Genomic DNA, 27,163 nt, shown 5'->3' on the forward strand with positions numbered 1-27,163 from the left:
ATTAAATACGGTTTCCTGTCTTTCTAGTTTGAGGTGGATGCAAACTAGCAAGATTAGGCCGTGTTCACATGAGATCAGGCAGTGCAGCAATTGCGTCACTTAAAAGGCCCATTTGTGTGACATGATGTTGTTAACTATAACCCCCCAAAGTAGACTTTATATTTCTAAGTTATTGTTTTCCATCTCGACATTTCCAACGGCGCATGAAGGCAGCTTCATTCATCTCAGGGACTGAGCCTTGTGCTGGAGCTTGATGGAAGTACACTAGTGAGGTTAAGTGTTTGTTTTTTACCCGATTGTTTTTTTAAACTTTGCTGTAAATTGTTTTTCGACCCCCGGTTTACTGTACTCTCTCATCAAGTTGCTGGTTATGTGATGGACCAGGATAAAGATCAGACCCTACCTGACCGAACATACAATACAACTCCTGGTACAGGCCTTCGTGATATCACGTTTAGACTATTGGAACTCTCTACTGGCAAGACTCCCTGCATGCACCTTCAAGCCTCTGCAGATGATCCAGAACGTGGCGGAGCGTCTGGTCTTCATCCAGCCCAAAAGAGCACATGTCACACTATTACTCATCTCTCTACACTGGCTCCCAGTTGCAGCCCGCATTGAATTCAAAACCCTCTTGCCTACAAAATAGCAACTGGCACAGCTCCTGCCTGAACACCTTTATCCAGATTAATACACCCTCAAGCTCACTACACTCTTCCAGCGAAAGGTGTCTGGCTCCTCCACTGCTTCAGGACCCTACATCTCAAACTAGACTCTTCTCCTCTGTAGTAACCTGGCGATGGAACCAACTTTCAAACTCCATCTGATCTGATGAGTCCCTCTCAATCTTTAAGAAGAGACTAAAGACCCAACTCTTTACTGATTACCTTCACATATAATCTACAAAGATGGAAAAAAATACTATTTGCACTCTCCTAATGCACTGCCTGATAGCACCTATTGGACTCAAACTTAACCTTTGGCACTAACTCCTGTCTTGTTCTCTAACTTGGTCATTGCTTGTGTCTCAAATGTGTGTCACTTTGGATAAAAGCATCTGCTAAATGACATTGTAGAGTTGTGGAAATGATGGCTGTTTTTCTAAAAGTTGAGCCTGCTTACACTTACACTTTTGGCCACTGGAGTTTCTTCCACCATCCCCTGCATCACCGACCACCACTGCCCAAACGCACCACCCCCACTAAAAATAAATGGGATTAAGTGCATTTTTCGCCACACTGCCAGTTCTGGTCTAAACGCGGCCTTATGCTTCCAGTCAGATCATATTTGGCGCACCTTTTGATATAATTATGGACAACCAACAACTGAATTGGCTGTCAGTTAATGATGTGTTTCCATTAGGTACTTTTCCCTCTAGTGAGCCGCTATGGGTGGGGCTTGGAAGAGAGGATCCACCCAACTTCACTGGTTAGCAGCTCAGGTAGCGGCTCAGAAAGTACCTGCCTCGGGTAAGTAGCCGCTACTAACTAGTTGACACTGATTGAATACGGTTGAGGCGGCGATTCCGCGCATGCATGATTCATTTGCAGACTGGTGCAAACTGGACGCTGAGGCGTTAAACATCTCCTGATCTATCTGCAGCTGGGAGAGACTGCTGCATGAGGACTGGGCCGCTTGTGAGTGCTTTGGGACGGCACCTGCTACTCGTTAAGAAGAGTAGGAACGAGTCTCCAAAAGTCTCCAATAACACCAGAAAAAGTTGCTAGATTTGTCGCTAGTCCCTTCTTTGAAAAAGAGTCTCTAGAGGGTCTGAATAGTTGCTAAATATAGCGACAAAGTCCCTAAGTTGGCAACACTGATTGCCGCGTCAGTCTGTTGTTACATTCGAACTCTGCTGGTTAGCCACCATAAAAGTACCTGTATGAGAACAGAGGCTGAGTGGAACTAACTACAGTACTCAGAAAGTACTCAATGGAAACACGCCTATAGATAAGTTGGATCTTTCACAGTGAACATGATATATCTCTATGACAATGTCACAGATCAGATAATAACACTCCCCCACCTGATGCCTCTCCTGGCATGCCCGGCCTGCCGATGTTTGACAACAGATGGTCAATGTTAGGCACAGGTTGGAAGTCCCGCTTATCCTCTGGGGCCTACACAAACACACATGCAGAAATACACAAACATACCCAAAAGTACAGATGAGGACATCTGATTACAAACAATCCCTGTATTCATGAAGTCTTTGCACTAACAAATCCAGTCCTATGGCCGAACATACCTTCTCTTCCTTATCAAGCTCTCCGTTAGTGAAGAACCAGTCGTGCTGTTGAAGTGACACAACACAATATCACTGATGTTAAGACACAGAACTAGTAAAGAGTGGTGCAGTAATTCTTGCGCTGAGGAAGTAACTGTTGGTTCTTACATGCAAGATCAGCGTCTCCACTATTTTGTAGCGGTCAGGCATGTGGGTCACCATGTCGGTCATATTGTCCTCTGACGTCCTCACCAGAGTAGGACCAAACACCAGAGCTATGTTTCTCGGCTCCATCTGAAAGTTACAGTACCTTAATGTTCATTTCTGGCTCCACAAATGAGCATCTTTTCTGAAAGCACAACAGCTAATTAGAGTGAGGGGTAGGTTACCTTATTGCTTTCAGAGTGATCTGCCACCTTCTTGAGGTGACCCACCAGGAACTTAAGAGTGTGATAATAGTGATCTGGGAGGTCATGGATCTGGATGTAGGGTGGATGAATGTAGCAAAGAAGATAAAAAACATTAGGTTTTAGAATGACATAGATATTCATTGCTTTATATTCTGTTGTTCTTCAACAAATACCAGTTTCTTCATGGTCTTCAGTCTGTCCTCTGCGTCTTCTATCCGGTTGGCATCAATGAAATCATTGTATTTATCTGTAGACAGAGAAGGCATATGGTAATGAATAATTCATATGTATCTAAACTGGGAAAATAATTCAGTGGCAGCCCTACTTCTATATTCTACACGTTTGTTATGATTCATGCTACACTTGGTAATAATCACATGACTGGACGCACCATCAGTGAACAGCGGCTCAGGCAGTTTCCGGAAGAATGATTTGAGCAGGCTGCTGATTACATTCAGGTCCTGCCATCTCTGTGACGACAAAAAGAATGAGGATTTAGTATTTCTTATGCGGTATTTAGAATATGCCACAATAAATACTCTAGGTTTAAAGAAAAGTCTGTTAAATGTATACAGTATGTATTCTGCACACCTCCTCAGCAGTGTTGATGTCCATGCCCTTGTTGAGATGCTCCTGCAGGTTAGACACCATGGCGTTGTTCCCTGGCACCCGGTAGATTCCTGTGTAATCCAACCCCGTCTCCTCCACCACACCGCAGCACATCTCCACAATCAGAGGGACAAACTGAAGAGAAAAATATCAGAAAAAAATCGGTGTTAAACAGGAAGAGGGAAGTAAGTGTTTTGAAAGAGACGGAGGAAGAGATGGAAACAGATGGGTTAGGGTGAATAAGAAAGGACAACAAAAGAGGTGATGGAAGGAAGTATAATGGGAATGAGAAGCAAAGACAAAGTAACTTCTAGCAAAAAACAGTGTTTGCAAAGTTCTGACTAGCCCAAATTCAGAAAGTGTTACCAAGAGCTTTAGATCAATACAGTTACTATGATTATCTCTGTACTGCTTTTGTTAACATTTCTCATACATTTATATCTCTCTGTGTATTTGTCAATTCTACTTTAACTGATCCAATCTGAGAGTAAACCAACAAATCTGATCCAATTCTGATTTAAGCAGAGGAAAGATGATTCTCGAAATGATACTCGTCATGTTTCCATCAATGAATTTCTATGCACATTTTGAAGATTTGCATGAAAAAACACCAAAATTCAATAAAACTTTTCAAAAATGTGCATAAAAGTTCTACGCTCGATTGAGGTGTTTTTTGTCTTTTTCGAAAAATAGTTAATGCGCTCAACGGGAGATGGAAACGATTTTTCAGAGTTCTGACATAGCAAATATTTAACTCACATGACTGATAAGCTGTTTCCAGCCTGACGGTCAAGACCATAGACATAATACAGAGTAGACGCCGCATCGACCGCTACTACCTATTGGTGCTGACGAGCCATGGGGCCGCCATCTTGGTCCCATAAACCCGCTCTACTCAGTGCAACCTGTTTGGCAGGCGCAATGAAGTGTCATCGATTTTAATCAATCATAACTGTCGCTGAATACAAAACTGATTTTCACACGGGTTTTTTCTGCAAATGTCATACATGTAGGTATGATAAAGGCGTATTTTAATATTCATAAAACAGGCTTAACAGTAACAGAATATTATGATATGTGATATGTATGATATGTATTTTGAAAAACACACACAATATATATAAATAAATGTCTCTTTATATGTCTATGGTCAAGAGAAGCTTTTTTACTGTTTAATGACAGATTAGCCTACAGCAACACATTAAACTGCCATCTTCTGACCAAAGTACGTTTATGCAGCTTTGTTTATTTGCTCTAAACCAGTTGATGGAAGCTCCCCTAATTAAACATTTCAAAATTTTGCTTCAAAATTCGATTCAATTTTATTGTAAACACGGCTATTGATTGGCTGACAAACCCTTTACATGTGCCTTATCACTTGATGGCACACACCCAAGAACTCTGATGTATCACCAGTGGTGGAAAAAGTATTCAGATCCCTTACTTAAGTAAAAATTCTAATGCAACACTGCAAAAAATTACTCCACGACAAGTAAAAGCCTTTCATTAAAAAAGTTACTTAAGTAAAAGTACAAAAGCATCAGCATCAAAATGTACTTATAGTATCTCCCTTATTATTCACCGTGGCCCTTCTCAGATTGTTTTATATATTCCAAATACATTATTTTATTATTACACAAGCAGCATTATATTGCTGTCAAGGTAGGGTTGATTTTAACTACTCAAAATACTGTTATGTGATTAAATTTATAACAGTGTGTAATCATTTTTTGTGTTAAATGAATTACCTTTAAAGTAACTAAAGCTGGCAGCTGAATGTAGTGGAGTAAAAAGTGCAATAATTACTTCTAAAATGTAGTTTAGTAGAAGTATAAAGTTACAGTAATGGAAATACTCAAAACTGTAAAATACTTGAGTAAATGTATGTACACCACTGTGTATCACCAACTGCATTTCTTTCAACGATGGATGACCTCATTTCCACTTAGCCAAGATTATAATTCCATATTTCAGGAATGTTAAGTATCAACTTAATTGGTTATATTAGTGTTATCATGTTGTCTGCAAATTAGGTAAGTTTTGTAGCCAGAAGTAGACTTCATTTTATTTTTATGCTATGAATCATGTTGTAGTTGTTCCTTTTTCATGAGAAACACTGAGGGCTTACTTTATGGTTGACAGCAGGCTGACAGTCTTCCAGTCGCACACCAAAAGCCTTCGGACTGCCCGTCTTCTTGGCTTTCTTCATGATGTTGATGCCCCACAGCGCCTTGTTGTCATCTGCCGGGCACACACACACACACACACACACACACAGACACACAGACACACAGACACACAGACACACACACACACACACACACACACACACACACACACACACACACAATTTCAAAGTTGGTATTTATATTCACATGGAAAAATAAGTTATTATTTGGACACGTAAAAATGACGATGCCATGCAAGCAGCACTACAGGGCACCTAAATCAAACATGGTGTTTAGGAATATTGATTTGGATATGTATATGTATTAATGATATGCAAGTGTATGACATGCCTTATGTCCAAAGCAAGGTGTTACTACAGTGATGGACACAGACTAAAACCCTTCATCTGTGCTGTAATGAGAAATGACTATTAAGCAGCACAGGGGCTCCACAAGGCACTGTTCTGGCTCCATTCCTGTTCACACTGTACACAGCGGACTTCAAATACAACTCTGGGTCCTGCCACATCCAGAAGTACTCCGACGACACTGCTATTGTGGCGTGTATCAGGAATGGACAGGAATCTGAATATAGGGATCTGATAAAAGCGTTCAGTGACTGGAGTCACAAGAACTATCTCCTACTGAACACCTCAAAGACTAAGGAAATGATCAGAGATTTCTGCAGGTTCAAGCCCCCCCTTCAGCCAGTGAATACCTGTTGGGTGGACATGGAGGTGGTGCCAAGTTCTAAGTATCTAGGTGTATACCTGGATAATAAGTTGGACTGGTCCCTAAACACAGACGGTCTCTACAAAAAGGGGCAGAGCAAGAGCATGACCTGTCAACATGTTCCAGGCCATCTTGAAATACCCAGTTCATCCGCTACACAAAACCTTTATGGACCAAAAAAACAGCAGTGGACAGCTCACAAAAGATCCTTCGCTCCTACAGCCATCAGGCTGTCTCATTCTAACAATAATCTACAGAAGAGCTAACAGAACAACTGAACACAAAGTGGGATTTCTGAGGCAGATGGCAATACTGATTATAGAGAGGGAAATTAATCCATTACTATTTTTTGAGCTGGAATGAAAATAGACCTTTTTATGTGGATTATGCACAGATTTTTCCCCACTCTGTAAATGTACCCAGCAGCACAGACCAGAGTCATGTTTGTACCCACCAGTCCTGGAGGCTCGGTTCACTGAGGTGTTGTCAGTCTTCGCCAGAAGAAAGGGGGGCATCATGCGATGGGCTTTGGGAGAGGTGTCTGGCTTACTACCTGTCAGACTGCACCAAGTGAGAGATAGAAAGTTGTGATTAGAAGTTATTTTATGAATATGAGGTTTAGGAAAGATTTCAGTAAATAGGCCTTTCAGCTCTTAAGGCATTAGCCTTAAGAGCTGAAAGACATACTCCGCAAGAACAGAGAAATTTGTTCTCTCTCCCAGGGCTGTGAGAAAAGAATGACATGCTCGCAGCTTGTTTAGACACAAATTTCCCTGTTCTTGCATAATATGTATTAGTCTTTAACCCTAGAGTCACCAGTCATGCCAGAAAGATCAAATCACATGACTTGATGATGTCACAACGTAAAAACAAGTCCTCATTTGAAACTTCATGCCAGTTTTGTTGTTGTTTGGTGACAATAGAAAATGAGGTCAACTATATTTAGTATGAAAATATAGAACAATGAAAGATGTTATCCTCATTTGACCTCTTATATGTTATATTTGCAACCTCTGTCCACATTTGCAACATTTAAAATTCTTCAGTGAGCATTATTGTGTTTTGAAAGTTTAAAAAAAAAAATCACATTTTATGGGGTTTTCATTGTGTTTTTTGTGTTCAAAAATGTTGATCCAGTAAGTCAAAGTTAATTATCAGGTCATATAGGTGATGTTGTGCTCAAAAAAAGATACCAACATGGCATGGTAAACATTTTTTAACCCTTAATAGGGCACTCATTGAAATACTTGCAAATTCCAAATTTCAACCCTAGAGAATATTGGAGGATATTACATACTGCCAGAATGTGTAAAAAAACATACGAAAATAATATTTTGAGAAAAAAGTTTACGAGATGAAAAGTTGCTTTTTTCCCACTTTTTTCTCGTAAATCTGCGACTTTTTTCGCACAGATTTGCCACTTTAAATCTGCGACTTTTTTTCTCGTAGATTTTTCCACTTTAATCTAGTAAATTTTTTCTCTAAATATTACCTGAAGTTACCAAATACAGTTCTTTGCCCGATAAAGGGTTAAGTGGTATACACAGGCAGAAAGAAAGTATAAAGTAAAGTAAAGTAAAGTAAAGTAAAGTAAGTAGTATTATTATAGCCAAAATAGCCCCAAAATACAAAGTATCTTTATAAAAATCCTGTGATGACTTAATTTAATGTAAAAAAAAAAAAAAAAGAAGACGCTTTTTATTCTTGGTTTTTGGAAGCAGCATTCAAAGTTATTGTCTCTGACAGGTTTATAGCTGAGAGCTCTAGTGACTCCTAATTACACAAAGAATAAGGGACAGTTGTGACCAAGCAAAGGCTTTCTGCTAAATATAATAATAATAATAATAATAATAATAATAATAATATATGCTGACCTGTGCTTCCTGTAGTCATTCAGCTTCTTGTTGATGAGAGCTTGTCTCGAGAAGCTAATCTCCTAAAGCAAATGGAGGATACAGATTAGTTCAGTATGTCTGTCTTTGCTGGTTTCCATAACATGAACTGGGTACGGAGATCTAACCTCGTTGTCGGTCTTGCTGTTTTCCCTGATGACCCTGATCCAGGCCAACATGTCGTCCCTGTCCTCCGCCTGCAGTAGGTACTCGCAGAAATCCTGCGTGGTCAGCCTCAAGGTGTGCTTCCGCTTGGTTTCGCTGTAGGCGATGTCGATGAGGCAGCCGCGGATGCTGATTGGAGGATGTTCGTCCTGGCTGGAGCCCGCCCCCGCCCCGTGGAGGACCGCCTCTCGCTTGTCCTTGTAGAGGAAGAGCGAATGGGAGCGCAGCACGGAGAAGACGCGCTTCCAGGGTCGCATGCCACCGCCAACTTTCTACAATGATGAAAATAGAAATAAAAACCTCAACCTTGAATGTAAAACATCAATTACCTCAGCAACCATAACTAGGGCTGTGCATCTTCACCGGTCTCACAGATCCCTTGGGCCTCTTTCTTCTGCTGTCCGCTCTAACATCCATAACTTAGCGGTGTTTTTTGATCAGTCTACATTGTTTGACAAACATAAAAAACAGTTGACCAGATCCTGCTTTTTCCATCTTAGAAACACTAGTAAACAGATCTGTAGTTTCAAAAGCTGAACTTGAGATGCTCATACATGCATTTATCTCATCTCGTATTGATTTCTATAACTCACTTTTCTCCTCACTAGGTTTGTCCGCTCTTGACCGCCTTCAGTCAATTCAGAATGCCGCTGCAAGATTACTCAGTGGTTCAAACAAACACTACCACATCAGCCCTGTCCTGAAGTCTCTTCACTGGCTCCCTGTTGCATACAGGATCCAGTTTAAAATTCTTACTCTCACATACAGAGCATAGCATGGTCAGGCTCCCCAATATATTATTGAACTACTTCACCCATATCTGTCAGCTTGGTCTCTTAGGTCAAACACATATTCTGTCTGTTCCATGAACCCGTCTGAAAACACGCTGTGATCCATCATTTGAATATGTGGCACCCAAACTCTGGAACTCTCTGTCTCTCCCCCTACGGTCTGCTATTTCTGTAGACTCTTTAAAAAATCACCTTAAGACCAGATATCTTTTTAAGCCAGCCATTTGGATGATCACCATGCATTGTACATATTATTTAATAATTGTTATGTTTCATTGTGTTTTAATTGTATTTTAATTGTGTTTTAACTGTGTTTTAATTGTTTTATGTTCCCCTATCTTATTTCTTTCTTTTTATCTTCTGTAAAGCACTTTGTGATTTTGTCTGTGGAAAGTGCTATATAAATAAACTTTACTTACTTACGAATCGATTACGATTATCTAGTCCACTATTCGATTCGATTCCCTGATGCATCACGATACGTTACATCCTCGATTTTTTTATATTACAGCACATGGTTACTTGGTTTTCATCAATAAATACTACTGTCTGATAAATGTGGGTTCACTTCTTATTATTTAACCCCTGAGCATTCCTTAAAATTAGCTTAAAACGCTGTAAAAGACAAACCCAAAGTAAATTTGCAAGCTGTTCATGAATAGTTTGGAGTAAATCTGTGGTTTTGGTCACATTTGAAAGGTAACACTCTGGAGTTTATTCCCAAAGAGTCAGAATAACTGTAAGTGCTGCTTATATTGAGTGAAAGCACAGTGAAAATTTAGATTTTTTAATTGCCCGTCTGAATATTTTTGGTAAATACATTCCTGCAGATCATTATAGCTGGGACTTATGGGCTGGAAAACACAATGTATAAGTCAAAGTATAAAATATTACCTACTACCATTTCAAATTTGATGACGGTATCTCAAAAAGTCACTATTTAACACAGGTTTTTATATTTATCATAATAATAATCATGACTATGTATTTATGGAGACTCCAATACCATCCTTGGTTACCATGGTGACAAACCAAATGTCCATACATTTTGAACCCTGCAAGCTACTGTCATCAATTTGGTGTCAAATGAAAGGTGACAATTTGAGGAATCACCTCCTATATCCACATTTACTGTCAGCATTACTGACACAGAGTTACTGTTGGGGAAAAAACACAGTTTTGCACACATTTTCTACTTGAAACTAAACTTTGCACATAGAACGCTTGAAAAGTTTGACTTCCTTGTTGGCAATTTAAATCCAATAATATATTTCAATATATTTGAAAAGACGAAACAACAGTCTGTGTTTAGTAATGACAATATAAATGTATTCTAGTCCAAAAAGTCGACTAGATTGGATAACGTGGGCCTCTGCCAATGCAAAGTGACTGTTTTTTATGGAATATTATTGATTAATGGATTACTATGAAGCTTGTATGGTATGTTGCATAATTTCTATAACTTGTTATTGGTCTGCCAGAGGCATCAATACATTTGTTCAGTAGGCTATATTGAAAGAATTGGAGGGAAAAACTTTATTGTTCAGCTGCGGCCAGAAAAATAGTAGCTTATAAAGTATTATGGACTGTCACTGCATTGATGCAGAATCGTTGATTTTTCCTGATGCCTCAGTGCGTGAAATTTTCTTTAGCTATCCAAAACCAAAATACAACATACTACAATATAACTATATTTTCACACTTATGTTACATTTAAAGTAGGTTTTATTTTCTAGACTTTTTTTTTTTTTAAACTTTGAAAAGGGTAAATTTGACCCGAAACATAACAGGACGGTTAATTCATCATCATTCAAGGCTGGTGTGGTTTAAGGAAGGGTCAATTATGAGTGTGTACAAGCAGTGTGTCGTACCTTTCCCTTCTCTGTGAGGATCTGTTTGTAGTGCAGCCAGCCCTCCTTGCGAACATCACTAAAAGTGATGGTTCCCAGTTCAGAGGTGGAGTGGCGTTTGGACTGGGCCTCCTCCTGGGCTCGCAGGCTCTCCAGAGACTGAAACACAATTTTGGGGTATAAGGGATTACACACTTGACCAGTGATTCCCAACAGGGGGGGGGCACCATAGATCCATGGGAGGTTGCAAAGCCCTCTTGATTTGTAATAGGCTGTAATAAATCTAATGTGTTAAATATAGATGAGACTATAGAAAAGTTTAAAAATAAAGGCTATATCACGAGAATAAGGACATGTGTAACATCCCCCCTGCAGCATACACAGGTAACCACACCTAGCGGTAACCTCACCTAGCGGCAACCTGACCTAACAACAGAAACTCAGAGCTAATGGAAAAAGTGGCGAAGCGTCAGGGAGACGAAAATGCTGAATATCTCAAAAAGAAAAAGAGAAGGTACCATGAAAGTCACATTGAGTTTGGCTTCACAGAAACAATGGACAACAAAAAACCACTGCACTAGACAGTGTTTTTTTGTTTTCTGGTAAATGAATACAATAGAAATATAAAGTTAATGTATAGTCAAGTTACAAATGCAATCAACACTCACCCCATCTGTGAAAAAGCTCTTTACTCTTTTTGGTAGTTTGCTGTGGAAGGAAAGCACACAAGTTACAGAAACACTTCTAGGGAGTCCAAACAGGTTCAGTGTAGACCGAAGAGAAATATGCATACATATTAAAGTTTAATTTCTAAAAAGTAGAACAGAAATTATATTAATAACTTTATCATTATCATCAATAACCCTATAAGTATTTAATATGCAACAAAAGTACATATTTTAGATGATCAGTAAAAAAAAGTATTTGCAAGCATTATTCTTTTTATGCAATTTTAATGAGCATTGTTGGAGGGAGCATGACATTTTAATTCCGAAAGACTGCTTCTCAATGGGCATATGACAATAAATAACTTGAAATTGAATCATTATTGAAGTTTTGGGTTACATACTGTATTGGTACAAGACCAGTGGTGGAATGTAACTGAGTACATTTACTAAGATCTGTAAATATCTACCTTGACAACAGTCAAATGCTGCTTACTTAAATGCATCAATAATAATAATAATAATAATAATAATAATAATAATAATAATAATAATAATAATCCATATTTGGGATATGTAAAACAATCTGAGTGGGTCCATTCTGCATAACGAATAATTTTCCTTTGATACTTTAAGTACATTAAGATACTTTTGCACTTTTAGTTTTGAATGCAGGACTTTTACTTGGAGCGGAGTAATTTCACAGTGTGGTATTAGTACTATTACTTAAGTAAGGGATCTGAATATTTCTTTCACCACTGTACAAAACAAAAAAAAAGAAAGCAGCTTTTAAAGTTTGGGGTTCTTACGAGAAGACGCGGCCTTCTTCCCTGAAGTTGTTGAGACCCTCGTCACAGGACTTAGATCTCTCTGTGGTGATGGCCAGCAGGTAAGAGGAGCGGCGACCTTTAATACTGCCTGAAGAGCGAAAAGACAAGTCAGAGAGTGGAAAAAAGGAGGAGACAAAGAGGATAAAACAATATACAATGTGCGACATGGACATGTGAAATGACAAGATGAGTGATTGCAGTGATTTGTGAGTAGAACATTAGCCAGGTGGGTGATTGACGGGTTAAACTTATGTACTGCATATTAAAGGAATACAATGACATTTGGATTTTTAGTTCCCAGTTTTGGATATATTGTATTTTATAATACTAACAGCATGCAGGATCCCTTTATCAGTTTACATTTAAAGACCCACACAGCAAAAGTTCAGTAGAGAGTTACTTAACTTGAATTTAGCTGACTGCTGGAGGTCAGCCCTACAAACGGGTCTGTATGTGACTGAGTGAGTGAGTGAGTGAATTACTTCTATGTTTGCACCACGCACCTGTTTTCAAACACGTTATCAGGGAAATGGGAGCAGTTTGTATAAGTGATATTGAATAATCCACACTGACTCCATCTTCCACCGCGTTAAATGAAGTGTAATCTGCATAGACAGCTGTTTAAATCACACAAATATCCCGCTGCACATGTTTTCTAAACTAATTAACCGCTTGTTTATTGATGAATAAGAGCTACCGGTCTGTCTGTGAGCTCCCCCTCACTCACTGTGGTGGTGGCCGGTCGCTGTCTATCAGCAGTTTTTTTTTTTTAATTTGATATGTGAGATGCGTGAGTGACAGACAAGGGGTTTATTATCATTAAGTGTATTACTACTTGTTTGTTTTAAGAGAATTGACATCATAGACACGACCACTAACTATTCCTGTAACATTTACCAAGTAGAGTCAGCCATATACTACGTTTTGACCAATTCTTATTTTTATGATTATAACATTTTTCAATAACAAGAGAAATCAACTATGATCTAAGGAGCTTTTCAGAGAGAAATCATAAAATAAAAATCTTAAAATTTGGTTGCATACATGATATGCAATGATATTAATATGGTTGCAACAGCAAACAAAAGAAAAAGGTTACAATAAGCAGAAATATATTTCACTCTAGGACTCTAGCTAAGGTTGCTACTGCAACAACAATACATTCTGGATTCGTTTCAGCTCTAATTTTGTGCTCAGCAGTGGATATTATGTTAGTCAATTTATTTCCCCAAAAAGTGAATGGAATTCTACATTTGTAAATGTCACTGTACTCCTTCAAGATGAGTCAGAGGCTGTGGCGAGACAAATATATCAGTGTGCCAAAATAAAGGCATTGCTTGTCATTTTAATTGAAAAACATTGGCGGTGATGTTTGGTAATTTGTCAGTTTAAATCTACTGGAGAACATACTGTATATTTGTCTAGCCCGTTATGAAGCCTTTCAGTATTTAGAGAGGGTGAGTGACACTCACTGCAGTCCTTTGCACGGAGTCGGACAAAGGGGGAGATTGAGGAGAGGGTGGGGGAGACAGGGGTGGAAGTGAGGGTGGCCATAGTGGAGGCCTGTGAACTGGACACAACAGAGCGGGCTGGTACATAGCAGGCCTGTAGGTCAATACTAGGACTGGTGGGATCATCTGCAAGGCATCATCACAGGTGAGCAACAAAGGATGAGAAATGATTAAACACACTGGCAGGACAAGACAAACTAAGAGTTTTCTCGGGTGGTGTTTAAGTTGGAACCTGGTCTCACAGGAATCCGTGGAATAGCCACGGAATAACTCAAATTTCCGTGAAACTGACATGGATTTCGAGGTCCCGGCGGTCAGAACAAAAAACATGGCGGACAGTTCTCTCATTTTTAGTAAAAAAAAATCAATATTTTGACTTAGTTTCTGCATAAAAATGAATTTTGATCACATTTCTAGCGAGAAATATATGTTTTGTTTTCTAAATATTCACTCAGTGAATGTACATAATCACTTTGTATGTGAAATCCGTGTCAGTTTCACGGAAATTTGAGTGATTCCGTGGCTATTCCATGGATTTTGAGTTAAGCAAATCCGTGGCTATTTCACGGATTCCTGTGAGACCATGTTGTGAAGTTGTTAGGACATGTCTCTGAGGTGGAATTACTCTGGAGGCAGAAATAACAGTTTTCTCTACAGGAGCAACCTAAAATATGTCATATGATATAAACTCACTGGCCACAATTTTAGGTAGTTGACTGCTTGTTAACGCAAATATCTAATCAGCCAATCACATGGCTGCAAATCAATGCACGTAGACATGGTGAAGACGAGCCGCTGGAGTTTAAAACAAGCATCAGAATGGGGAAGAAAGATGATTTAAGTGACTTTGAACTAGGGTTGTCAAAAGTATGGATACTCAAAAAAGTACCGATACTAAAACGTTGTATCCGGATACGATACTCATATTCAAAAGTATCGATAGCTTATTGTTATGTGTGTAAAGCATAGCCAATGAAGGAGCACTTAAGTTAAATTATTTTTATTTATTTTTATCAAGCTTGCCTAATATTGTGCACAGCATACAACCTCAAAATATTGTTCTTATTGTTATCGTTTATTGTATTTATTTATTTTTTGCACTACCTCAGACCTGAAGCTTGTTTATTTTTACATGTTGCATTTTTCTTGTTAATAAAAATATTTCTGTTAAATTTTGGGGTCTTTGTTTTTATCCTTGTGGTATCGAAAATGGTATTGAGTATCGAATATTTTCCTTAGTATCGGTATCGAGTGGAAAATTTTAGTATCGTGACAACCCTACTTTGAAAGTGGTTGTTGGTGCCAGATGGAAGAAACTGCTGATCTAACAACCATCTCTAGGGTTTACAGAGAATGGTCTGAAATGGAGAATATCCAGTGAGCCTTGATGCCTTGATGTACCAGAGGTCAGAGGATCAAAGTTAATAAATAAATAATTCACATTCATTACTCAAGTAGAAGTATAGATACTAGGGTTTAAAAAGATTTCTGTAGAAGTTGAAGTATCAACTCAAGCTTTTTACTTGAGTAAAAGTGTAAAAGTACTGGCTTCAAAACTACTTAAAGTATAAAAGTAAAAGTAATGTATGGGGGGAAAATGCCATTATAAGGACAAAAGCGAGGCCCCGGGGCCACAGGGGCCTATAGCGCACTACCCCACCTCCCCAAAAAGCCATAATGACTATTATGTTATATTAAAATGTTAATGTTGAAACATTTGGGATGCACCTATTTCACTTCCATCCTTTTGTGTGTGTGTTTTTTGAACGATGAAAATCCGTAATGAAAACAAGCCGAAATGGAATAGGAGTAACGAGCAAGGTTTTAATAGTTTGGGATTTTTCATTAGTTTTAGTTTTAATTTTGTTGTGATTTTTTGTTTTCAAATTCAGCTAGTTTTCATTTGTTTTTAGAGTGTGTTTGCTAGTTTTAATTTGTTTTTATTTTTTGGAAAATGCTTAGTTTTAGTTTAGTTTTTATTAGTTTTAGTTTTTTTTGTAATGGGATATTTGTTGGGTGCCAGATTCCAAAAAGTCACAATAAATGTTTCCTAAATGTTTCCTTTATTTCCTTTTATTATGCATCTCAGCCCCAATAAGTTTATTAAGTCATAAAACCAGATAGATGAAATAGATTTCATACCAACCAAAAGGTTTACGTATGAAAAAAGCTGACAAAGACGAAAACTTAGGACATTTTCACTATAATTTTAGTTTGTTTTGCAACCACATAATACAGTTTCAGTTAGTTATCATTTTTTTAAAAACTCTCATTTTTATTTTCATTTCAGTTAACGAAAATGTTTTTTCAATTCTAGTTTTCGTTATTTCGTTAGTTTTCCTTAACTATAATAACCTTGGTAACGAGGCTATTTTTTTTTTTTAAATGTAAGGAGTAGAAAGTACAGATAATTGCATGAAAATGTAACGAGAATAAGTAAAAAGTCAGCTGACAAATAATTACTCCAGTAAAGTATAGATTCCCCAAATTTCGACTTATGTAAGGTAACAAGGTATTTGTTCTTTGTTACTTGACACTTCTGCAGTGGAGAATGGCCAGACTGGTTCAACAGTAACTCAATTAACTCCTTACAACCAAGGTCTGCTGAACAGCATCTCTGAACACACAACAGGAGTTAGAAAACAATACAAATATGAAATGCAAATGACTAGGCCAGCAGATTGGGCAACCATCTGGAAATAATAAACTCCAAAAATGGGAATAATGGAAGGTTTTCTCCTCATTGCACTACCATGCCTTGAGTTGCACAAATAGAAATCCGTGTCATGAAGTCAGTGAACTGACTGCAATGTTTGCTAACACTGGCCATAAGTCATACCAGACCAAGTAAGGCTGCAGCAGCAACAGCCCTGTGTATAGAGAAATGAGTTTAACTTTCCACGTGTTAGAGAGAGTGTGTGCTGTTTATTCTGTCAAAGGTCACACACTGCCTTGCTTTCATATATAAAATTAACAACAAATTATTTATTTTTGAGGTTCAAACACAGACAATAACAGACTAGTATTCAGTTTGAACGTATAAGGTAAGCTAGGCCATTTTACTGACATTTATGAGGTGTATCAGCTTGACTACATATTTTCTAGGCCTCAACACTTCTCCTCTCATGCTCCTTACTATTTTTACCAAGCTCCAGTTTGCATTCATTATTTAGTTTATTTCTGACTCCAGAGCAGCTTTACCTCTCAGAAATGTTTCCAGTACTAAAACTCAATCTACTATTGTTTATTTACAGTATACAAACACTGGACTAAAAAAAATGCTACAACATTCATCAACACAGATTTAAACACAGAGAAAACTGAATGTACTGAAGGTACAAGCATTATGTTGACATGTATATGACACTGACAGGTATACACACACACACACACACACACACACAAACAAATGTTGACGAAAAGGAGCACAGACATTGAATTATATTGAAGAGCTCTGTAGCAACAGACAACTTAATAGCTTTTCCGAATATACAAATGTGCCTTCTTTTATAAAATGTAGTAATGTATAACAATCACTGTTTTTGAATGTTACACCATTTGTTACATAATTGCCAATTTGTGTAAAATGACATTACATTCCAGGTCATTTTTTATGTCTTTTTCATTGCAGTGCTGACAGCTGCAGCTGTTGCTACAGAGAAGAGGTCACTAACCTATGAAGGGAATAGAGGACAGGGAGTTGAATGCATGCTGAGCCAGGCTACCATTAGCCCTGCGGTTGGTGCCGGGCTCCCCGGAGACAGGAGACGGCGTCCCTCTTGCAGGTTCAAGACCGGGGGGCTCGGGTGACTCGGCCGGTGTTGTGTAGTACGGGTGTCGGACGGCCTGAACAGGGGTTCGTCGGCCGGACGGCGGCTTCTGCCTCAGCACCACGTCTTGATTCAGGGAGATAGGAGAGATGAGCTCCCTTTCCTCTCCCTGCCGGGCTCTCTCTTCCTCTGACGCAGACAGGGCGGGGGTAGACTGGGGCCTGGGCGCCACCCCCCCCTCGCTGTCTGCAGGGCTGCTTCTGCTGCCGGGGCTCCAGTTGAGGTGGGGGCCACAGTAGCCGGGCTCTCTGAAGGAGTGGGCCTGCTGGAGGAGGTGGCCAGCTTTGCGGGAGAAAGACGGGCTGTAGCTTTTGTAGCCCACCAGCTCTTCTTCCTTCACTCGCCTTGTTTGGGGTTCAGCTACCTGCTGACCTGACTGCCTGCCACTAGGAGGCACTGTGGAGGAGGCTGTGATGGGGGACATCACTGTGGTTTTGTGCTGATGCCCTGCTGAAACCTTCTGGTCTTTCTGTTCTCTGAATTTAGCCATTTGTGAGCCTTGTGAAGAGTGATCGTAGCGTGGTGACACCAGTGCGGAGGCTTGGGCCAGTGTTTCCACGGAACGCCCGTAGTTATGCTCGTATTCAGCGTAGGCTGCCAGGAGGCTCTCTGAGCACGACTTGCTTCCTGGGCCTGATACTCCACCCCAGCCCCCGAGCCAATAGGAATCATGGGAAGCAGCAGCAGCAGCCTGGTGCTGGTACAGAAGGGTTTCTCTTCTGCGTTGCTCCACAGTGGTTGTGGAAGCAGATGTAGGTCCGGGACGGAGGGCCAACCCCAGCCCCAGCTCCGCTAAACAATCCTGAGATATACTGCGGTGGCGAGGGGACATGCTCTCTGCAGCCTCCGCCTGGCTGTAGTACCAGTCTGACAGGGCCTGGTGGCAGAGAGTTTCGGCTTGAGAGCGGGCAGAGGCCGGCAGGCTGCTCTTCCGTGGTGGAGGCAGAGTTGCAGAGGCGATGGCAGCGTTGTGGTTAGCAAAGTGAAAGTCAAGCACATTGATGGCTGAAGAGGAACGGCCTCTGTGCCGCCCCGGTGCGGCGAAGTGGCCGCCGCTATCCTCGGGTCCCCCGGACCAGCCGGGGGTGAGGGGAGAAGCACCTGGGGGGCGGTTATCCAGTGGAGAGGCGGCAGGGCCAGGCCGGCACTGCCAGTTGTCCAGGGGGCTGTGGGGGCTGTGGCTGGGCTGCGGGGCGGTGGAGCTGGGCTTGGTGGGAGGGTAACAGAGGGGCGGGGGCACAGGGAGGTTCTGGGCCTCTCCTGAATATGGCTCATTGCCTTTCAGGTAGGCATCCTGGGAGTACGCCTGAGGACAAGAGTGGTTAGGACACAATGTAAAACATGATATTAAAGATTAAAGAGCAAAGATGGAGGGAACGGCTAGAGGACAGAGTGAGGCAGATGCAACATGCACCATGCAGCAATATATAATATAATAATTATTCAATCAAACGCTGCAAATTCTGGGGCAGCCTAATACTGTATTTCAACTGTATACCTTGTCAAATACTCTGTTTGTCTATTTAAATAGACAAAAGCATGAATTAATTAATTGTATTGTTTTCTGCTTTAATTGACTTTTATCTGTCTCTTCATTGTATTTCTAAATGTAATAATAATAATAAAATTGGTTCAATTATTTCATGCACACTTCCAAATGTTTTAAGTTAAACTTTCAAACTTTCAAGTAGCTACATGATTTATAACAGAAAGACACAATCCCTGCAAACAGCCTAGCTAGCTGTGAGTTCACACAGTAACGAGGTGAAAAGAAGGAGAGAAGAGAAAATAGAAGAAGGATAATACTCACACTTACCAACTGCAACACGTCCTCATCTTTTGGCATAATAGCCAGCTCCAGAATGTTTTCACTACAACAACAAAAAGATCAAAGGATGTGAACAAAATGCATAACCCATCAGACGGAACATAAAGATTTACGAAATGAGGCTCTCACCTGTTTTGGATGAGTGCGATCACCTGAGAGTAGGTTTTTCCCAGAATGGTCTCCCCATTGACTTTCACCAACCTGTCGCCTGGAGTGCACACACATTCAGAAGAAGGGTGACATATGTGTTAGATGAAAGGGTTCAAAAGTAGGGGGTTACAGTGAAGCCAATGCTCAGGGACAACATATCTGGAAAGTAATTGCAGTTATGGTTATTGCTGGTGGCAATCTGTCTTAATGGTGAAGATGAAGTGACGTCTTACTTGGATTGAGGCTGCCAGACAGTCACGGTTTTTATTTGTTTCATGAGTATAAGTATAAGTGTGTGTGTGTGTGTGTGTGTGTGTGTGGGTTTTACCTGTACACAGTCCAGCTTGTTGGGCGGGTCCATCTTCTTTGACACTCTTCACAAAGATGGTGTCCATTGGCTCCAAACGAGACCGCTGGCAGCCCGCTTAAACAAACACAAAGATAAAGATTATGATACATATCTGTACTGAAAATATCAGCACCACCCACTGAGTAAAATAAAGTCCACCTACACATGAAAACATAAACAGTGCAACAGTGCAATATATTTATTTTATGTGCAATAACTCGCATTATGTCCCTGTAAATATCCCAAACCTGCCCCCCCCCTTCTTCTTCTTGTGCTTTTTTTTAATAGGTTTTCATCATTTTTATATATTTTTAATTAAAAATATCTTAAAATATTTAAAAGTATATAAATTATTTTTTTATTATATACATTTTTTTAAAATAATTTTTTCACTATGTTTAAATTATTGTATGCTGTTGCACTAAAACAAGAGCTGCTCTTTTTAAATTTGCTGTACTTCTCTGCAATGACAAATAAAACTATTCTATTCTATTCAATTCTATAAAATCCTTACAAACATCCTGATTATTTGTGTATCATAAAACAAACACAATAGATCCTAATGAGTCTTAAAGACATACAAGAAACCGTGATCATTGGAGTCAGAAGAAACCCAAAACACTTACCTTTTCCAGTTGCATTTCCGTTCTCTTCATCCTTTGGGAGAAATGCAGAGCAGGTGTTAGAGGAGAGGAGGACCACAGGGAGGCGCTGCTCAGCTCACATTTAGCCCATGTCGGACTGACTCCAGCTGACTGGGCAGTTTAGACTGTTGCTCAGCTGTCTGACTGACTGGTTTACAATTTGACTGAGTGTCTGACTGTCTCACTGACTGACATATGGACTATCTGTCTGTCTGACTGGCTGGCCTGCTGGCTGGCTCTATCTGGAGGCTTTGATGCTTCGCTGAGTTAGCTCATTCCTGACCTGGACACACAAAGGGCTCTGCACACAGACTGAGGTATGCTACTACACAACACCAATCTCTCTTCAGGCCAGGAGGATGTTAACATAATGTCTACAGTACTACACTACCCATAAGTGTGTGGAGGTGTGGGGTCTGAATCACCTTACAAAAATGGTCAAAATATTTTTAGTTATGGGTTAATGCACCTTGAAAGTGCACAAAAAACACAATCATTAAATCATTTAACAACTAAAGAAACAGCAGAAAGCAAAACAGTTAAATGCTTACAACAAGGCAATCAAACATGCAAGACAAGCACATTTCTCAAAACTACCTTGTTTTTAAGTCTACAAGTATGTTTACCAACTCAAAATGTTGTAAACTCTGTTAACAACAACAGCAAATCCTACTCCTTGTACCTTTAATGTGCACACATAAAGTGTTTGTTGTTGCTTATTAGCTTCTTACAAATTACCACAAAGTGTAGCTGAGGCCAATCGGTGCCTCCTGATTCGGAATCCCATGACTTTCCTTGGCAAGACACACACTACCTAGCAGCTGATTGGTTAAGGTTGGGCATGGACTCTGAGTGGTCATGGTTAGGATAGTGCATGGGTCATGGGATCAGGTATCGGAGCATCGACCTGGCCAATGCTAATGTCATTGGTCTCGGCACAAAATGTCACAGAATTCATAATGACACGTGGGTGCCAGGCCAAAAGGTCACTATAGTCAGTAAGTATCATCATAAAAAAATTCTCAAGATAGTCTAGACCAGGGGTAGGCAACCTGCGGCTCCGGACCCACATGTGGCTCTTTAGGCCATCTGCAGTGGCTCCCTGTGGCTGTGACAAATTAATCATGCGTCATGAACAATTATTTCTGTCCTATAAACATTTTTAAAACGTCTACAGCCCGGCACCTTAACATCTACATTTTGCCAACTTCAAGTCTAGTTTTGAGTTTCTCTAGCTAGACAAGCTTTCGATTCCAGATCTCCTGAGATATTTCTTTGGTGTCCAGACTCTCATTTGCACTTCGATCCTTGCTGCATTCTGGCAAAATCATATAAATAAGTGCTCATTAGTACTTACTAGTAATGTTGGTAGGCGAATTTTGACTTAGTAGGCTGTTAAATATTCATTGTGAGGCTCAAAATAAGGTTTGCGGCTCCGTTCCGACATTATTTCTCCTTTTTTGTCCAACAATGTTTACTTATTTAGTAATGGTTGCAGACCCCTGGTCTAGACCAAAGTGGACCAACTGACATTGTCATACATAAAGCCATGCACACAATTCCACTGACTGCGGACATTTATTTTTTAAAAACAACCCATGTTCAATATCAGTGTGAACGAATCAAAATCATGAAAGAGAATTTTCAATAAGACAGTCATTTGCTAACCTTGAGGCTGTGGAGGGACGACTCTGGTGGGTAGACAATGAAATGGCGTAGAGTGAAGCCAAATCCCTGTGAGTTCTTCTGGACAAAAATGGTCCGAGGGCCCTGCCATGACACGCCCTCCACCTCACCCGACGACAGCGGCCGGCGCCTGTTCTCATTGGACGACAGCATGCCATCTCTCCGTCCTTTAGCCTAGAGAAGATCAATCAAGAAAATCAAGAAAATGGTCAGATCAAAAACACATAGCTTCTTTTCATTCTGGTAGGAAATGGAAAACCCATTTTCAGTCTCTCATAGGCTCCGTTTAAAAAAATAAACAAACATATGGTATCAAATGACACGACAAAACCTAAGAAATCTACTTGTATCAACCACAAGGGAAAAACAGATAAGCCCATTTTCAAAGGGGTCCCTGGACCTCTGACTGCACAATATCTAAATGAAAATGGGTTCTATGGGAACCTACAAGTCTCCCATTTGCAAACAGGTTCATGTTATGATAATCCCATGTAGTTTGGGGCAAAAACTGTGCAGTTTTTGGGCGTCCCGGTGGTAGAGCGCGTACCATTAAGGCCGTGTCCTTGCTGCAGCGGATCCGGGTTCGAATCCGGCCTGGGGTCCCTTTGCTGCATGTCTTCCCCTCTGTCTCCCCCTTTCTATCTGTCACTATCTAATAAAAAGCAGTAAAATGCCCAAAAAATAATCTTAAAACAAAAACTGTGCAGTTTTACTCATGCAGTACAGACAAGAGACCTTAGTCATTCAGAGGATGTATAGCTTTCCTAGGTATACTGACAAAAAGGGGGATTCTTAGCAGGCTCCAGAACAGAAGTGATCCCCATCAAATCACTGAAAAATGCAATTCTGACAGACATATCCACAGTGTCAGAGCTTTTACCACCAAATCACAACATGGGTTTTTCTATGGTGTTCCTTAAGGTCTTAGGGTTTTAATGTAGTATTTTGTAGAGTGGAGTCAAAGTGCTTGTGTGTGTGTGACGGTGTACTGATCCATACTGTAGTTGAAAGCATTTGAGGGGAAAGTGAGTGGGTGGATGTGGCTCCATGTGGTCCATTCACTGGAGACTCTGCCCAGATCTGACCAGGGCAGAATTACACCAGTGCCAGGAATTTCTCAGAGACTTCCTCTCTCTAAAGAGGAAGTTCCATTCTCAACAACAACCCCACCTATAATGACATTTATTACCTCCAGCCAACAATGGAAGAGTTAAAAATATATATTATCTATAAATAACAGTCATGGAACAACAGGAAATTATTAGGGCTCATAAACACAAATGTGGAAACACAGGGAGCGCACCTTCACAAAGAGCGTGATTAAAAACTCACTGATATTTCTGTAGGCTGCATCAGGTAAGAGTGAAGCCAGTGTTTCAGACACAAAAACAACAGGAAGTCTGTTTCTTGACACAGGAAGTGGATGGTCGTGATTTGGGGAATCTTTTGCCTCTAAGGCCGGGGATATACTTGCTGTTTAACTACACTTTTGCATGCATAACTGACTGCTTTGTGAATGCGTCATATACTTGCCTGTGTACAACGCATGTTACTGTCGGGCCATATGGAACTACTGGCTTTGCACGATGTAAATAACAACACTACAGGAGGTTGCTATGCTGTTAATTCTGAAATCATGGCAGAAAAAGTACCAGTAGCACTATCGTAAAAAAAAACCATAGAGAAAACGATGAGTATTGTTCCTACTAGGGATGGGAATAATTAAACGATGATCGATTAATAGTTGTTAAGAATTTGGTCGATCACGTGGAATTTTTTTATCGATCTGTGTATTTTTTAATTTAAATTTTATCTATGACTGTGTATCAGTACTCACTGATATGAAACACGGCCGAGCGTTCAGTTCTGCGACCGTACGTTAATAAGCCAATGATCTGAGAATTAAGTTGGATAAAGCTACAGTTTACACACTGAAAGTTGCAATAGCAATTATAAAACACACACAGAAATACAAGAGTATTAATTTGAGCAAAACTAGCTTACTGTATCAAACCTTGCTAGCATGAATTACTAGGTTTAATTTTATCCAAAACTTATTTAAACACAAAACACAGTTAAATATGCAAAATTACTGTAAAAACTAACCTCATGCCTCTTCGGGGGCTGAAACATAAAACATTGAACTCCTAGACGTTATCTTTACCGTATCACCTCACGTGAGTTACAGGAAGTCTCTTTTCATCCTTTCAAAATAAAAGCATCCGTTATCAAAACAGGCTTTTGCATAGTACTTAATATATGTCTTTTATTTTGCCCATGTATGCATGTTTTTGTATGTATGAAAACATTGCAATGAATCGATTAATTGATCGTTGACATTAAAGATGCTCGAGTTTGCAGGTTTCTTCCAGACGCCCATCCCTAATTCCTACAATGCCCCCTACTTTTTATGTGTATTGCATCTTGTAGACGCGTACTGTCCATTTCTGGTGATGTGCAAAACCAACCAACACACATACAGGATACTTTCCGAGGAGAGACACACCCTTTCTACTGAAGGAAACCAATCACTTTGGATTAATATATATCCATGACATGGTCAAACAAGTGCAATACATTTTATAAACTCTTCTCAAATCACTGACAAAAAGGGTTTCTTCCAGTGTATTAAAGCCCACCAGCCTGTTGGCTTGATTGGAAACAGGTATAATGGTTAGAAAGCTCATCAGTGAGATCTGTTGGTCAAAAGGTGTACACACTATAGGAAACAGCAGGTCTGAGGTCAGTTGTCTTTACCCTCACACTTACGACTATCAGGAGCCAGTGTTAACTAGCAACCTTAACTAGCTAGAAAACCTGTCAGTAATTGATTCTGTTATCATACAAACTATAGGGCCCTACCATAATGCTGCCATCAGCCTGCCCCAGTCTAAAGACACTTGGACCCCACCAAATACACTGTACTTGCCACCAGGGCTAGAGACAGACCGATATATCGGCCGGCCGATATATATCGGGCAATATTTGCATCGGCCGATACGTGCGTGCGTTGGCCGATCAATTAGCCCATTTCACTGAGCCAACAGCAGGCAAGGCTCGGTGCAACATCTGCCATTCTCTGGTGAGCTGCTGCTGATACCAGAAAAAAGAAAAACACATCAAATATGTGGATCATCTGAGGCGCCACCACCTCCAGGCCTAGAACAACATACACATTGTTTGCTGTCCAACTGTTAATATGGTTTGTTTGTTTTCTTAACAAATGTTTCTCTTTTTGTTTAAATTAAGACTTGTGTGACATTTGTCATGATGACATTTGTCATCATCATCACTGATGGAACAGGCAACTGAGCTGAGAAAGACAGCAACTTACAGGACTTTAAGGAAAGTAAAATGTATTTCCTGCTCAGTCTCAATGACGAAGGTAAGCCAACCAACATGTGCAAATCTGTTGGGCAATATTTCTCATTTTATTTAGCAAATTTAATGGACTATAACAAGAGAGCCCCTATGGTGCTATTCAGCTGACAGCTGATTAACTGGCAACTGGTAAACATCCATGAGGGACTGCAAGAAAAATGTAAGTGCAGAGGCAGTATATTTCCTTATATTACTAGTTGGGATTTATTAAGGGTTATTTACACACAAATATAAATACTGCCATATGCTGTATACCCTGTGAAATATCAGGAAGGTATAACAATATGGTAAAATAGATACCACCCAAGCCTACTTCAGACTGACTTTTTCAAACTTTAAATGACCCACTCTTATAAAATTACATAACGTATATTATCCAAACAGTAAAACAACCTCAAAGGGTTCCTGCCCACTGACATTTATATATATATGTGTGTGTGTGTGTGTGTGGTTGTGTTGGAGAGTTGTGTCGTGCGAAGCCCCAGAGCGTGCACTCATCATATCTGTGTGGTGAGATAGTTGGGTGCATTGTTGTGTTAGATTCCTCATAATTTGACATCTCTGCAGGTGACATTTCACACATGACTGAGTGTAAACACAGAGGTGAGATGCTGTACGTGCTTTCCTCTCTCTCTGCACACACTCACCTCACTCTCCCACCCTCTCACAGTGTGAAATGCTGACATGCCAGAGTGTTTTAGTGAACATTGTGATTTTTTTGTTGGTTGCTGCCATATCTCTAATACATTCTTCTACAGAACTATTTTTAATGGTACCGTCATGCTATATTGGTGAGAAGTGGCTAAAATAACTAACAACATTTTAGCAAGGAGAAAAACTGGCATAGCAATTTTTCAAAGTGGTCCCATAAGTTATCTTAACTTCCCGTCCTGTAACGGAGAGATAGAAAAGATCCTTCACTCCTACAGCCATCAGGCTGACTAATTCTACCAGACTAACTGAATTTCCCCTCAGGGATAAATAAAGTAATTTTGATTTGATTTGATTGATTTGATTTGATGTTAGTCCCCATACAAGTAATTTAATTGCAATGAAAGCATTTTTTGACTTGACCTCACTGTATAAAATGACCTGTTGTGACCGCCAGGATTATGACAATGGCTTTCCTTCGTCTATTGACAATAAGGGGGTTTCTCACCAGATTTCAGAACACAAGTGTTCACCATCCAATTGCAGAAAATACAAAAATCTTTATATAATGTCCGAAGTGTTTGATACCAAATCACAGCGTGGGTTTTTGCTACGGTGTTCCTCAAGGTCCCAGTTTCTTGATGTTGTATTTCAGAGGGATTTTTGACCATTGCTATTGATTGATGACAAAAATGGCTAAATATAGGACCAAATGTGTGTAAAAATGGTCTCAAACCGAAAACAACAACAACAACTTATGGGACATTATTGAGCATGGAAATTGACCCTATTAT

At 39.9% G+C, this 27,163-nt stretch overlaps 1 protein-coding gene across 2 annotated transcripts in view; it reads right to left on the reverse strand.

The window, feature by feature from the left end:
* Positions 1 to 27,163, reverse strand: part of LOC131959308 (rho GTPase-activating protein 23-like) — a 38,017-nt gene that overhangs the window by 4,913 nt on the left and 5,941 nt on the right. The window contains exons 2-22 of one of the 2 annotated variants that reach the window (XM_059324469.1): positions 22,320 to 22,511; positions 20,634 to 20,664; positions 19,987 to 20,082; positions 19,638 to 19,716; positions 19,497 to 19,551; positions 17,525 to 18,986; positions 13,812 to 13,976; positions 12,319 to 12,427; positions 11,513 to 11,552; positions 10,866 to 11,003; positions 8,167 to 8,475; positions 8,021 to 8,082; positions 6,601 to 6,707; positions 5,375 to 5,487; positions 3,229 to 3,381; positions 3,029 to 3,107; positions 2,811 to 2,884; positions 2,617 to 2,706; positions 2,396 to 2,521; positions 2,249 to 2,293; positions 2,027 to 2,120 (exon numbers count right to left, since the gene is read on the reverse strand). In XM_059324469.1, coding sequence (XP_059180452.1) covers positions 2,027 to 2,120; positions 2,249 to 2,293; positions 2,396 to 2,521; positions 2,617 to 2,706; positions 2,811 to 2,884; positions 3,029 to 3,107; positions 3,229 to 3,381; positions 5,375 to 5,487; positions 6,601 to 6,707; positions 8,021 to 8,082; positions 8,167 to 8,475; positions 10,866 to 11,003; positions 11,513 to 11,552; positions 12,319 to 12,427; positions 13,812 to 13,976; positions 17,525 to 18,986; positions 19,497 to 19,551; positions 19,638 to 19,716; positions 19,987 to 20,082; positions 20,634 to 20,664; positions 22,320 to 22,511 — 3,619 coding nt within the window. Of the gene's footprint in view, positions 1 to 2,026; positions 2,121 to 2,248; positions 2,294 to 2,395; positions 2,522 to 2,616; positions 2,707 to 2,810; positions 2,885 to 3,028; positions 3,108 to 3,228; positions 3,382 to 5,374; positions 5,488 to 6,600; positions 6,708 to 8,020; positions 8,083 to 8,166; positions 8,476 to 10,865; positions 11,004 to 11,512; positions 11,553 to 12,318; positions 12,428 to 13,811; positions 13,977 to 17,524; positions 18,987 to 19,490; positions 19,552 to 19,637; positions 19,717 to 19,986; positions 20,083 to 20,633; positions 20,665 to 22,319; positions 22,512 to 27,163 lie in introns of both variants that reach the window. The other variant, XM_059324468.1, reaches the window with a different exon arrangement.

Source organism: Centropristis striata, chromosome 21 (assembly GCF_030273125.1).
Source record: "Centropristis striata isolate RG_2023a ecotype Rhode Island chromosome 21, C.striata_1.0, whole genome shotgun sequence".
Taxonomy (NCBI): Eukaryota; Metazoa; Chordata; class Actinopteri; order Perciformes; family Serranidae; genus Centropristis; species Centropristis striata.